A 15,129-nucleotide genomic window follows, 5' to 3' on the forward strand; every position below is an offset into this window, starting at 1 on the left:
TGAAAAGTTTTGTTTCAATGTTCAATCTTGAGTTCCCGTTCCGATACTAGGCCTACGAGTCATGGGACGGCGTCGGGCGCTCGACCAGATAAGACGTGTTGTCGGTTGAGAGCTCCGAGCGAGTGGGCGTGATACAATATTTCGTTGAGTACGTTTATTAGTGAGTGGTTTAAAATGTCGGTAGGCGTTAGCTACCGTCATTTATTAACGAAGGCGAATTAGTTGAACAATATTGTTGCTTTCTTTGTGTTTAACACAGAATTGTTTAAAATGGAAGATTTTCAAATGAGTGATAGATCCCGAAACAAGTCTTGCCTACCTTCCGGGGAGATGACATGTTCAGACACGGAAACAGAGGAGACACAATGGAGAAAAACTATCCAAGTTGCTACTGTAGGCTTGAGTAAGGTACGTGAAGCATTAAAAGCGACACCATGCATAGTGCCGGAATCAGAGGTACAGAAAGAATCGTCGGTGGAGGAAATATAGGAAAGGGTTTTTCACCTATCCGAAAGGATTGGCGTGATTGCTTTAAAATCGGGAAACACAAAACCAAAGTATGTAAAGGAAATGAACGCGGCAGGGAGGGATATCAAACAATTAGCTGAATATCTTCCTCTACAAAATCCATCGGAAGAAGTCATTCGCCTAAAGGCGAAGTATACTCGTGTAAAGATGCGCTTGGAAGAATCCAAGAAAGAGATAGAGGTACTTAAGAAGGAGCTTCTTGCCCGGTCTGATAATGGTGCCGAAGGGCTAACGGAAGTTTTAAAATCATTTGGGAAAGATCTGAAAAGCGAAATTATGCATTCAACTGAGGCACTTTTGAAGAAAAACTTGGCGAGTATAAAAAATAGGCTTTTACCAGAACAGTTAAAATCGAAGTCGGACCAAACAGTAGTTGATCAATCGTTGGATCTAAAGACCCCACCGGAGGGAACTATACGCCCAGGTTGTTGGGCTAGTTTTGTTTCGAGGAAAAAAGGTAAAAGGATAGTGCAACATGAGGCGGTTCCACCCAAGGAAGAGGCATTGCTCACTGTGCCCCGGTCAGCAGCAGTACTAGTGACATTACAAAAGGAAGCTGAGGAAAACGGTGTTACGTATGCTGAGGTTATTAACAAAGCGAGGAAGAGTGTAACTTTACCAGAGTTAGGCATAAGTCACATAAACATCAGGCGGGCAGTAGCAGGTGGGCGTCTTATTGAGATAGAAGGCGAGGCATATAAAGAAAAGGCAGATATACTCGCCAGTAAATTAAAAGTTGCACTGTCTACAATGGCGAGAGTTAGTAGGCCAGAAAAAACGGTGTGTCTGAGGGTTAAAGGTCTTGACGACGCAGTTACTGCCGAAGATGTAATTGCTGCCTTGGCGGATAAGGCAAACTGCGCAGCAGAGTTGATAAGGTGTAAAGACATTGAAAGGGGTTACAGAACAAGTTTGCTTGTACAATGCCCGGTTGCAATAGCAAAAATAATTCTGGAAGGAGAGTGCATAATTGGATGGAGTTTGGGTAGTTCTTTTAAAAGCGCCCCCACTGCGCTGCTATAAATATTTGGAATTAAGGCACACACGGGCGTCTTGCTCATCCACTGTGGACCGTAGCAATCTGTGCTATAGGTGCGGAAAAGCTGGACACAAATCTGTGACATGTGACGAAGCACCACCTTGCGTTGTATGTGCAAGCGAGAACATGCCGGCGAATCACGTGTTGGGTGCAAGAAATTGCAACCCTACTGTAAAGACTTGTAAGGCGATTGCAATGTAATGAAAGATGGTTGCTTTAGCAGCCAGTCACGGGGTCTCTTGGTAGAATGCTTACGCGACCTCAAGTTACCCCAACAGTGACCTGATTGGTGGGAGGGGTTTAGTGGGTAGGGCTTTTAGAGCGAGTCCCACACTCAGTGCGGAAATGCATTCCCCTAATTAAAAAAGAAGGCCTACGAGTCATCTATGCTACGAAACATAGACTTTACTTCGAGCGCACACAAATCTTTACATGAAACAAAATTTTCCGTAATTTATTGAATTTTTATTTGAAGAAGTCTGATAAGTATGAGGGTGTGCAATTATTTAATCAATTACTATCTAAAAATCGTAATATTAGCGCGTTTAACCAGTTGAAAAGGACATTAAAGAAACATATCAGAATGGTATCTCGTATATACATAAGTTTCTCATCTAAATAAAAAAAAATTCTAATGAGAAATAAAGTTATTTCAACATTATTGGTATTTAAATGATTGAATTCCACCAAAATAAAATCCTGGACTTAGACTGTTCGTAAACAAACTCTTTCGAGACGGCTTAACCGATTTTTGTTTATGTTCGGAAGGTCTATAGACCTACGTCTATTTTATACCCCTAAGTTTTTTTTATGATGGATGACCTCAAATGTTTTGGGACAACATTTTTATGATTTGATCAAAGCATATAAATACATAACGTGTACCTTTCAGGCAACAATAGCTTACACATGTATCGTAATCCTACGTAGTCATCATACATACCTTATTATTAGAATTCAGCAGTGTAAGAACATCGCCACGTTTCATTGAGACTTCACGCGGGGACTTCTCCGCGTAATCATATAGGGCCACTACACATTCCTTGCCTGATACATCGACTACAGGCGATTCTTGTTGCTGTAAAAATACGATTCATTTAAATGGCAACTCGATGATCAGTCATCTGTGTCATCCAATCAGAAATAAATATTTCGATAGTGTGTCATTGTAGTGCATCATATGCAATTTACACTAAGTAATTTAAAATATATTTATATAAAATTAATTAATTTATAATTCTTGATTAATAGATAATAAAAACACAAAATTTATTGTGAGCCGCGGCTGTAATTTGTAATAGTACGTCAGTATAAAATAATTGATATAAATAATTTTTATTTTGATCAATCGTAAAGCGATATAATAAACTCACCCGACACGAGTCAGCCTGTTCCCTCAACGCTTTAATGGTGTTACCAAATGCCTCCAGATCGGACAAAAGCGCCTCGTGCTTCTTCAAGAGAGCCTCGGAGGAGTCTTCATCCTTCCCGTAGTCCTGGGTGTTCGCCATCGGCTCCTTTTCACGGATCCAGGATTCTGCCTCGTTGGCATCGGCGAAGTACTGTTGCGCTTGTAGGGAATCTTCCAGGTCTTGTTTGCGCTGTTAATACAGATACAGATTTGCTTAAACTCAACTTAAACATTTTAAATATATTATTATTTTAATATTAGGTTTGGAAGTTTCTTCAATGCACGCGCATTGCTGAGTTCATTATTCGAAGGAAAATACCTACAGCTGTAGGCACACAGATCTATCTATCAGAGGTGTTCTATCAACACAAAGAAATTATTGCTTTGTTATTCTTTTCCCCTTATTTAAAATCAATTATTCTTTCGTCTCAATGTCAATTTCGTGTTTACAAAACGAACGGGAAGCCTACATAATAAATTTGTACCTCCATAAAAGTAAATGTACCCAAACTTTTGGTGTTTAACAAAACTACGAATATTAGTAGCTAGAATTTATTAATTTTAAATAAAAATACCTGCAATGCTTTCTCATGTAAGTGGGTCCACGTCTTGTGCAGATGTTGCAAGCGGGACGCAATGTCGTCGGCCGCAAAGTGCTGCGCGTCGATCAGGGCCTGGCCCGCGGCCCTGACTGCTTCTACGCGGGCTTCGTGCTGACCCATCTCTCCCATCACTGCTTGGTGCTTCTTCATCAGGTTTTGGACACCGATGAGGTCACGACCTATATGATCATTATTTAACACGTTTATCCATCCCACGTGGTAATAACCGCAAAGCTTTGTATATATTGGGATTTTTTTCTACATAGTATTAAAATTATTCTCGCAGATAAAGAATTTGTTACATTAAGTTATGAATTACATGAAAAACCTACCTCTGTTGGTGGATGCAATAATTGGTTCCTTCTCCCGGATCCAGGCAGCTTCGTCATCAAGGTCCCTGAACAGCTGTTGTGCTTGAAGCGAGTCAAGAAGTCGTCGTTTACGTATGGCCATCGGTTTTTCTAGGGCCGCGTAGCGAGCTACTAAAGCTTCCTATGGATAAAAAAAAAAGTTACGTATACCAATGCCGCCGCAAGCTTTTAGGCCTTAGATTTCTGCGTCTGTTTCATGATAATTTCTAATACCCAAGGAGGTCATCAACCACCGATCACCGTCGACTTTTTGTGTCAAAATGCCGGTTTCCTCACTATGTTTTCTATCATCGTACGTACGAGAGTAAATTGCGCACATAGACAGAAATTCTATGGTGCATAGCCGGGGTTCGAACTTACGACCCCAGGTATGAGTCGCTCCTTGAAACGACTAGGCCAACACTGTTCAGTAACCTAATAAATAAATATATATATTAAAAATAATAAAACCAAGCTAGGATTTTAGGCCATAAATACTGTTACATAAAAACTTTTTTTTTTCCAACTTTTTAAGGAATGAGGTGTTAGAGAAAATAGGATTGCAGTGATCGCCTTGCTCAAATATCATATTTCACAAGCTTTTGAAAAGCTTAGTATTAGACGTATGTTCGTATATCGTACTATCAACAGATACAACAACACTTCATCTGTCGAAGACCAAAAAAGATCGGAAGAATTACCGCGTGCCATCTCGAAAAGAGTATTTTTTTTATTGTTTGCTGACTTTAATACATATGTAGCTATAAATGTTATTATATTAAATTACTTCATTAAAAAAATGCATTATAATTTGTAACAGAACTTATGGCTGGACTATGGAGGTATATATTAACACGGCCTTTTATTAAACACATATTTTATTAATATGTATATAAACGTATATGCTCCGTATGAACGGAGCTGTTTAAAAATTAAAGATTCCTAAATGTATAACCGTCAATAAATATGAAGGCGGTTTAATATGTATTTTGTATGAATGTTACTGCCCACATCGGCCGACAACGGCCGCGTGAGTACGACAAACAATTTACTGTTGCACTATTTTTTAATACAACAAAAATATTTTTTATGTATTTTTAAATAAATAGTGCCATTAGCTTATAAGTTTTAGTTTTATATCAGCCGTTTTTAATTTACACAAGGCGAAAGTTTTAAGTTCACTGCGTTTAGTATATTTCGACTTTTTGACTGATCTTCACCAGCCTCCTGTGTCTACCAACCCCAAATAATATATATGTATTTCAGAGAATATGTCATAAAAGAACACGATGTCAACACTACGCAATATCATAGACATCTTACAGGTTGTAAAATGTCAATGTGTCAAAGTCAATTTGTCAGTAGTGCATCGATCGTTAAATACAGTGGCGCTCTGCCACGGCGCCTGCGCCAGACATGCGCACTGACTGTGTTTAAATATTAAGTAAAAATGACGCACAACGGTAGTGACACCATTTTTGCAATTATTAATCGCGTTGAATCGACAACATGTATAAGCCCGATTATAACCGGATGTACCTTGGGACCTCCCAAGTTTTACTGTTAACTATGAACTAATTAAATATTTTTCCATTATTAATACTAACAATTTTGTGTCTAATATTATCCGCGTCAAAATGTCCCTTCTCGATGAACTGCTCCGCTTGCGTTCGTAGCGCGTCAACTCGTTCCGCGTGTGAGCTCACGTCTGCCTCAAGTAGGGCATGCTTCTTCTGCAGATTCTGAACGCTGGTCAGATCCTGAAAAAAATCAGATAAGTATCTACATTGTAAATTTTTTTTTATATATATTTTAGTCTTAATCAAAATTATCTCGTTTTTCAACAAGGTTTTTGTAATAATTAGTGTACAATTGCTATATTATTTGTACTAATAAACTTCGCTAATAAATATCAGAGGCAAAACTGATTTCAACTTAAACTCCACACCTAAAAGAAAAAATGATTCAAAGGAATTGTCCACAACCAACCTTTCCATAGTCCTCACTAAGCAGTTGACCTTCAACTTCAGACAACCACAGTTCTATGTCCTCAGCTGCCCTGTTGTACTGCTGCTGAGCCGAGGCCTCCTGCAACTTGGATCCCTTCAGCTCTGATGCTTGCACCAGCTTTTCCCATGATGCACCAAGTTCCTCAACCCGGGTTGAGATTTGGGCTAATTAAAAAAAATAAAAATTAATATCTTTAAAAAGGATGTCAAATTACGAAAATGCTATTAAATTTACTTAATCACCACTAAAAATAGTTTATTTACTAAAAAAAATTTTTTTTTCTAATACATAACCACATCATCTTGATGTACACACATTTCTGGACATATTACCGAGTCCAATTGTTACTGCCACAATACAGTGGACCCCGGTAATACGACAAATATTTTGCAGGACCGACCGATTTTAGAGTACTGACTAAGACCCCCTATAGTCCGGTTATTTTTACAAAGAGTATGTTTTTATGCAATAAATTACAGATCCTATGTAAGATTCTATATGTTCTCTATGTACTCTGAAGTACAAATTATACTTCATATGACAAATTAAAAAAAAAAACAGTAATAAATAAAAGACCATGTCAGATTACAGGTGGTGCCGGATTAGACAGGGGCAGGTTTACCGGTGGTCCACTGTATAATAAATCCTTGAAATACGTACGTTTAGCAAAATGTTCCTGTTCCAAAAGCTTATGCCCAGTGGTAGTGATCTCGTCCACTCTTGGCTTGTTGGCCAACAGCTCTTGTTCAAAGTTGCCATGTTTCTGCACCTTGCCGTTAAGGTTGGTGGGGTCCAGGTAAGAGTCGTCAGTCGCGAATTTTAGTTTCTCGTTTATCCACCCTGTATAATGGAAAATATGTATAATGGAACAGTAGATATAAAACGGAAATAGTATAACTCTTAATTGCGTTTTAATGTCCAATGTAAATATGGTTGAAAAACTTTAAAGACACATAAAATAATGTTATTAATGCCTCAGAAGCGGATATATGAACATGAGGTATAAGTCCGGTGATCAATAAGTTGGATTAAGCACGGAACTGTAATTATTCAACAAAAAGCTAAATGCTAGGTGCAGAAATGTATCAATGCTCAAAATGCTATACTTTCGACATACGGGAGTCACACTTAGCGCTAGATCTTGTTTCTGTATATCACCCTAATATATTCAGATCAACCTTCCATTAGTACAAGCAAAGACAATTCATAAATTCATCATAATTTTGATAAAAATTAAAACACACGTGCAGCTATAACCCCGGGGCCTAAGCGGATGTGTTACCGACCTTTCAGGGAATAGTACGATATTTTAAGGCGTCTAAGTCGTTTCAGTTTGTAAAAACCTTTACTGGCAGCTGGTTACCCAAAGAGGTGGTGCGTAGTAGAAAGTTCCTTAAAAAGCGATGTGTTGTGGAACGACAGGCGTCGAGATATAAATATAGATAATATTTATATTTACCTTTGGTCTCGTCACAGTCTCTTTCGAACTGCTGGTACTTGTAGGCATCTTCGAGGAGGGCGCGACGCTGATTCGACTTCTCTAACAGGGCTGCGCGTCGCTCCAATAACTGTAACGTTGAATTAAACCTCAATAAATACTTATGAAAAACATAAAATATTTATTTATTTAAAACAACTTGTTTTAATCATATCAAAATTTAACTCTTTCAAATTATATATAAATTGAGTGTAAAGATTAGCCTTACTGTTAAAGCGACATCTTCCGAACAAGTCTCGAATAACACTAATACGAACCATTTCTCTCCTTTGCGCAACATCATCAGCCGCATAATGCTGTCCCTCAATCAATTTAGTGGCGAATTCATCCAGCGCTTTAATCTTTTCTTCCTGAGCCGCCAGAGACTTCTCAAAGTCTTCGTGCTTTTTGAGGAGAGCTTCAACAGAGTCTAAAGAGTCACCAACGTCTTCGTTAGCAAGGAAGGCCTGAGAAAGGATGTTATTTTTTAACATTCGAAAAATTAATTTTCTAATGGCAATGTTTTTCTTAATGGAACTCTTAAAATACTTGCCTCATGTTTGAATTATGAAAAACAATATGGCGGTTTTAGTCACTTGTCAATTCTGCTAGCAAATAACAAATGACTATATATTTTTGTTTCTAAGTTTCGATCACTTTGTATTTGCTATGATTGCCTATAAGTGCTTGTCAAATTAAAAACTGTATTTTATTTTTCTTGTACCAATGTATCAATATGACAAGCGTTGGCAAGCTTTTATAAATAAATAAACTAAAAGTGTATGTCTTTGACACAGTGAGAGAGACAACAGGGAGGAACACTAAATTAAAGATTTCTTCTTTCTTGCTTTCATTCTTTCGAAGCTTTCAGCTTAAGCCAGTGATCGGCAAAGTACGGCCCGCAAAAGTATTTAACCGGCTCGCCGAGGGTACATCGACACGGATAGTTATAATGATGGCTTGACGGTCGAGAAGAAAAAGTAGATTCTACTCGTCATGGCTTTATAATATTTTGATTAAAAGCTTTAACATACAATGCATTTGTTTATAATTCTGGTCCTCCTCTAGAATTTCTTAAACTTTCTGGCCCGGCATTAAAAAGTTTGACCACTGACTTAGGCTTTATGTATGTATGTATCAGACATACGGAACTCGATTTTCAAGTTACGATAAACTATAAACATAAGAACATACCTCTTGCTTGTGCATCCAGGCATCTGCTTGTTCTGTATCCCGGTAGAATAGCTGCAGATCCATACATTGCAGGTAGAGGACTCTGCGTTGTTCCCATAACGAGTTAAGGGCCGCTGCCTCAGATCGGAGAGAGTCAAGAGCGGATTGCACTTCGCTTGAACCGCGATGTCCGCCCGATACGAGGGCTTCACCGCTGGATAGGCACGCAGCCATAACATCCTCACGCGCGTCCATTTCGCCCTAAAAAGGTTATATGTTAACTACACCCAACTAAGAATGAAAAATTTGCTGAAATGATACGTTAGTTTTCAGGAGAAACAACGTATTTTGTTTATTATAATGTAAATTTAGAATCTTTTCTGTTGACGTTCAGAAATGTACTTAGTTACCTATATGAATAAAGTTTGAGTTATACAGCAATATATAAATTGAACATCTTATATTATCTTGTAATTTATTTTATCTGTCAAATGTCAACGCTACAATTTTTAGGTATTGAATTTTAAATTTGTTAACATCTTCACGCCTGACTTAAACATAGAAGAAAAAACCTTACCTTATGTTCCTGATGTCTCTCAAGCAATGCCTCAGCTCCGGGCACATCCTTAGCGAGGTCGTCGGCTGCGATCAAAGCGCGAATGTCACTCATCCAAGAGATGAGGTCACGGTAGTCAGCCAGGAAACGGTGTAGAGCATATGATGACTCAAGTGCTAGACGACGTTCCTAATAATGATAATAATAATAATAATATTATAAAAACTGTTCACTTAATTTGTACTTTAATTGTAAAAATTATCATTCCTTGCTTGAATTTTCTATTTAATTTAATTTGATTTAAAGAAATTTGTAATTAATGTTGATGGAAAAGTTGTGACCAATTTGTGTTCCACCGTCACATATCGCATATTGAGGGTTTCCAAACATTCATTAATTAATTTAAAAAAAAAACACAAATTTGATTCTATCTGCCTTCATAACTTTACTAAAGCCAAATAGGTTTCAAATAAATGTGTTCTTTTGGGGAGCAGATGTTTATGTTAATTCACATCTCAAGTCAATATCTCGCCATGAGTCAAATATATCTAACTTGATTATCTATAAGATGGTTTAATTTCAGACTACTTCAATATTTACATTTTATTATTGTTTTATTTGCTATGTGCACGTCACTATACCTGAGCCTTCTGTACAAGCCGCTGCCAAGCAGTGGTGATTTCATCCCGCTTGCTGTGTATGGCTGAAGAGTGGTCCCCGTGGATGTCAGCCAAGCGAGCAGCCTCTCCATCCAGAGTGGCCACTTTGTCTTCTAAAGCGGCCAGGTCACGCTCCACACCCTCGTGTTTACGCTAAATATAAAAACATTGCAAATTATTGTGACAGTAGTTCTTAAATGAAAATCGAACTTTAACATAAAAATGTAATTACAGTCAAAATCTGTTATAACGACATTGAAGGGACTACTCATATTTGGTCATAAAAACCGATAGTCGTAACAGCCGATGACGTTGTTATTTAGTACCTAATACATAGAATTCAGCCGGAACCTTTGATTTTGATCAATATAACCGGTATGTTGCTCTTAACGATGTCGTCGTAAACGGTTTTTACTGTATGTGCAAGATTATCTCAAGCCAGAAGTTGGGATCATTAGTTTACGCCCTTTATAGAATAAATACTTTTTGTTTGTAAATCTAAATATTTCCCGATTAAAAACTTGTCAACAGTATCAATAAATAATATAGGTTCGATATATTGATGATTATCTCCTATCACAGCAGAGCATCAAAGAAAAATAATGAAAAATATTATTTTTGTTCTGTATTAATTACCAAATAATTACCTGCAAAGTCTGTACAGTAGCAAGATCGCGTCCATAGTCGTCAGATCCAAGAACCACGTCCTTCTCCGAGATCCAAGCGATTGTCTCATCGGCATCACGGTTGAAACGTTGAATCTCATGAGCACCGAATAAACGCTCTTGACGCATCAGCGCCATTTGACGGAGGCGCTGCCAGGCTTCATTCAGCTCCTGGTAGATTTATTATATAAAGAAGAAATTAAAGAAATATTGGAGTGATAATGAAAAATTGAAGATTTAGAATGTTTTATATAAGGTAAAAGAATTCAAAAGTGCGATAAATGAAAGGCGTTTTTTAAATAATATACTGAAAGCCTATTTAATCACTTAAAACGCTAGAATGCATAGGATATTTTTCATAGATTAAGATGTTAATACCGTAAAGTTGGATAATGTACCGAAATTATAATTTATACGTAAGAGAAAATATACTTTCATAGAGTATGACGTAAGGAATTATACTCACATCCTTCCTCTTAACGATGGTCTCCCTCTCGGGATGTCCTTCGAGCACCAGTCTCTCAGCCAGCTGATTCACTTCAGTGACGCGGTACTCTTGCGCCGCCATGTCCTTTTGGAACTCGTCAAATTTGCGCTGGAGGACCTCAACATGTTCCAAATCCGAGCCAAATTCTTCCGCACATACAAATGTTTCCTATACAACATTAAACCATAAGAATATGCCTTAGTACGAACATTTCACATTAACATTCAAAACGTACTCAAGCACGTACGATTAGATGGTATTTTCATATATATGTATATATATATATATATTAACGTATGTATGTTCATACGTTCAGAAGTTTTTTTATTATAAGATAGTTCCCATGTTTTTGAATAGTAAATAATGTCTTTAAAGCATCACATTGTTAAATATGTCGAAAATTAAATAATTCAGATTTTTTACTAAACCAGTAGTACCAGCATCAAACTTACCTTGTCATGAATCCAAAACATGACTTCATCGCAGTGCCTCAAGAATTGCACAAGCACCAACGCCTGCTGAAGTTTCATTCCCTTTTCAGCGAGGCGTGAGAGCAGAAGCTCCCATAAACGGTGCAACTCATCCAACCGTTTGCGAATGGTGTCAGACGCAAAGTGACCGGCAGAGATCATCTCACTGCCAGTGTTGTCCAGAACAACGATAGCATTGGAATGGGCAGCTACTTCAGCCTCAAAGGCTTGGTGTTTTTGGATCTTAGCCTATTAAGAAAACAAAATTTGACTATTGCATGCATTTAAAATTCTCAATTTGGCCTTCGGAACTTGCTATTTCAAATAATAATCAATAATTTCTGTTCCTTGTAAAGTCTGTTATAGAAATATTTAAAATTAATTTGTGCCAATCAATCATAACGCAAATATTTTTACGTTGACCTTTTAATTTTTATGCAATTTCTGTTATTCTGTTCTGTTATTTCTTAAGGTATGTTTAGAAGGACTAAGGGCTGCCCCTACATACAATCAAGAGCGTGCTAGAAAAATACCACTTGAATCATCTAAGCCAGAATTTTATTAGAACATATACAAGACTTTAATTTTATTGATGTAGTTAACTTACTGAATCAATGCTTGATTGACATGATTAAAAATAACGTATAATAAATCTTCGTCTAAATTATTTAAAGTACCTGCAGGTTAGTAGGGTCTTTGTAGCTTTCATCGCTAGCAGCTTGCAATTTCTCCTGAATCCAGGATTCAAGCTCGTCGGCATCACGCTTAAAGTATTGGAAGCGTCGGGAATCTTCCAGTTTCTCACGCTTAGCGCGAGCCTCTTGCTTGAAGTCTTCATAACGATTCAGAACCTATGTATTAAAATATTAAAAACATTCAATTTATATCAAGATTAGGTAGTATCTAGCTGACCCAGAAGCCAGAGTATAAATATGACCGTCGTCGATGTTGAGACGACTATAACCGTTGATATAAAACGGCTATACATTTAATAAAAGTGTATATATCCTTTCGTTTTTGGTACTGTATATGTTTTAAAATATTTTATTACCTTATAAAAGCAATATTTCTTTGAGAAATACAGTTTGTGGTATAAAATTAGGTTAATGACAGTGGCGATCCATTTTGGGTAGTTAAAATACTATTATAGATTAATAGGAAAACAATTTAATTAATTTAAAAGTATTATTATAACTGAACAGTAACTATATATTGTTATTTCACTATATATTTGTGTTCAAACTTGGATTGTTATTTAATACAACACTTACCTGTTCACGTCGTTCCTGAATGTCTTCAGCTGTCTCGAGGATCTTTACCTCCTTGGGTGGTGGAATCTGCTCCATGTTGAATACAGTACCTAAAACAATGAAACAAATTAAAATAATGAATAATTTATTAATTTTTTACTCAAAAACTTTTTCATAGACAATTTTTGTATTTAATACAATAAAGTAATACACAATAATGATTGCTTTTTAAAATAGTCACGTTTTTCTGCTCAATTATCTTCAAGGCTAATTTGTATTCATGACAATTTACAATAAAAAATTACCACATATATTTGGAAAGCTTAGATATGTTCTTGCTTTGCTTTCCAAAAGTCTCTGATATTTGTCAATGTATAGGCCAGGATAGCTAGGTTTATCTGTAGTATATACCTGAGTTTACTAGTCTAGGTATGACTAAACTCAATTATTCTAACATGCTCGAATCCCAATGGCACGCTACAATAGGGGGCTTATTACATGCATCATTTTATACCTACATACTTCCTCTAGGGATTGTTTCGTTATATGAGTAAAACAGATGTGATTTTAGTTTCTTGTTAATATAATGATTGTTCTTGTTAATATAGTGGCGTCTATGTAAAACATAAATATACTAAAATAGATCATGAATATCTTGTATATTGAGATAGATAACAAACATATCAATCTTTCACCATAGAATCTAGTGCCTCTAGGTAATAGTTATATAAAACAAAAATGCAATAGTTCATACTGTTAAATTTTATTATAAAAGAAAAGTACTACATAATATAAAACAAAACATTTCACTATTGACTGTTTTGTGAATAGAATGGAATTATAAGATGAGAAAAAAACAACCCAACAATGTAAACCTCCTCATTAAATGGGGACTTATAGGATATTGTCCTACAAGCATGAATACAAAAAAGTTTCTAAATAAAAATATAGTCTATTCTGTGTTAGGTAAAAAAGGTATAAAAAAAGTTAAGAAACCTTTTTGTTAACAAGCTTTTAACAATCCTGTTGCCAGACATTAATTACTTTATTGCAAGTAATAAGTCCTAAATAGGTAAACTATTACATCAATATTACATCACACAACCTTGTGACTCATCTGAGTCCTTGATAATTTGGTAATCAACTGTTTAAAACAGCCTTTTCAGCCTTTCAGGCAGTGCCTTTAATATACTTATAGTATTTTCAAAGAATAATAATTACACTACAAGAAAATGTAGTTTTGATTATATATTTTGGAAAAACTATGTCAAGAATTATTTAACAGCCATATAAAACATGCAACAAATAAGTAAATATATAGTGAAATAAATGTAATTCTACATTAAAGCCAAATATGCTTCCAGTCTACACCATTTAGGTGACATATGGGTGGGGCTGAGAACAGCTTTGCAGGCATAGCATTGCATTATTAAGTTTAAATTTCACTTTTACTTAATTGTCTTTTAATTTACAACTCTGCTATGTATATGTATATAATAAAATGGTTACATTGAAATAAAATGGTGGTGTATACATATACATAATAATTAAAAAAATAATATTGATTATTTATGATGATATTTTCAGTTAGTAACGGAATACAAGATTACATTTTATATGTATGATAAGTAGACAAGTGTAAAAGATATTGAAAAAAATTAAATTTGCACATTACTTTTCTTTTTATAATTTACTACAAAGCAAATACAGTAATCTAATAAGATAAACCCATTATTTCTACTATGCTAAGTAGGTCATCATGTTCTAGAAATATTGACTATGGCTAATCAATAATTTTACTTAATCTGCAATCAATATCATAGAAATTGTAAATTAATGCTATGAATAGTAGTGACCAGTCTCGGTTTAAGGAACCACTGATTTTTACTCATAGCTATATAGTCAACGAAAGATTATCTACATGTACCGGACTACCTACCTATAGGCTAAACGCTATCCGGCGACGGCTTATAGCACTTCCCAACTTATACAATGACGTAATGCCCCAAAATAAACCTTAAATGGATAACGGGCGGCAGTTTGTTATATTGAAACATGAAATAAATGTTTATAATAGTATTTATATTTATATTTTAAAACGTTTAATTATAATTTAATTAAACTAGGTGTGTCTAAGATTACGGGGACATATAAGAAATACATGTATTCAATGATTAAGATGGGTGTGTCAGATAATGAAAAACATATTACATTAACAGATTAATAAAAATTAAGATGAGAAGTGATGGTACTTACTGTATTAACAATTTCTATTAATTTATGTAAATAATGAATATAAACACTTTCCACGACAAAAATTACACAAAATATCGTTCGTTCGACATCCCAGCCGCGTCACTGCACTATTATTGCCACTTGCGACTTGCCAATTTCCAGTAAAGTTTAAACAGTGTTGCTATTGTAATTTAACAGATTTTACAATTGTCCCAAT

General features: G+C 35.8%; 1 protein-coding gene across 4 annotated transcripts in view; it reads right to left on the reverse strand.

Annotated features, from left to right (window-relative positions):
- Positions 1 to 15,052, reverse strand: part of LOC123708765 (spectrin alpha chain) — a 35,413-nt gene extending 20,361 nt beyond the window's left edge. For all 4 annotated transcript variants that reach the window (XM_045659665.1, XM_045659656.1, XM_045659649.1 and 1 more), the window contains exons 1-18: positions 14,934 to 15,052; positions 12,699 to 12,787; positions 12,105 to 12,278; positions 11,410 to 11,676; positions 10,937 to 11,125; positions 10,453 to 10,641; positions 9,788 to 9,958; positions 9,168 to 9,335; positions 8,612 to 8,851; positions 7,696 to 7,884; positions 7,400 to 7,508; positions 6,601 to 6,780; positions 5,920 to 6,104; positions 5,538 to 5,690; positions 3,913 to 4,072; positions 3,554 to 3,759; positions 2,941 to 3,168; positions 2,511 to 2,645 (exon numbers count right to left, since the gene is read on the reverse strand). In XM_045659665.1, coding sequence (XP_045515621.1) covers positions 2,511 to 2,645; positions 2,941 to 3,168; positions 3,554 to 3,759; positions 3,913 to 4,072; positions 5,538 to 5,690; positions 5,920 to 6,104; positions 6,601 to 6,780; positions 7,400 to 7,508; positions 7,696 to 7,884; positions 8,612 to 8,851; positions 9,168 to 9,335; positions 9,788 to 9,958; positions 10,453 to 10,641; positions 10,937 to 11,125; positions 11,410 to 11,676; positions 12,105 to 12,278; positions 12,699 to 12,773 — 3,018 coding nt within the window. In that variant the 5' untranslated portion in view covers positions 12,774 to 12,787; positions 14,934 to 15,052. The remainder of the gene's footprint in view (positions 1 to 2,510; positions 2,646 to 2,940; positions 3,169 to 3,553; positions 3,760 to 3,912; positions 4,073 to 5,537; positions 5,691 to 5,919; positions 6,105 to 6,600; positions 6,781 to 7,399; positions 7,509 to 7,695; positions 7,885 to 8,611; positions 8,852 to 9,167; positions 9,336 to 9,787; positions 9,959 to 10,452; positions 10,642 to 10,936; positions 11,126 to 11,409; positions 11,677 to 12,104; positions 12,279 to 12,698; positions 12,788 to 14,933) is intronic.
- Positions 15,053 to 15,129: the final 77 nt, after the last annotated feature.

This window comes from Pieris brassicae, chromosome 1, assembly GCF_905147105.1.
Source record: "Pieris brassicae chromosome 1, ilPieBrab1.1, whole genome shotgun sequence".
NCBI lineage: Eukaryota > Metazoa > Arthropoda > Insecta > Lepidoptera > Pieridae > Pieris > Pieris brassicae.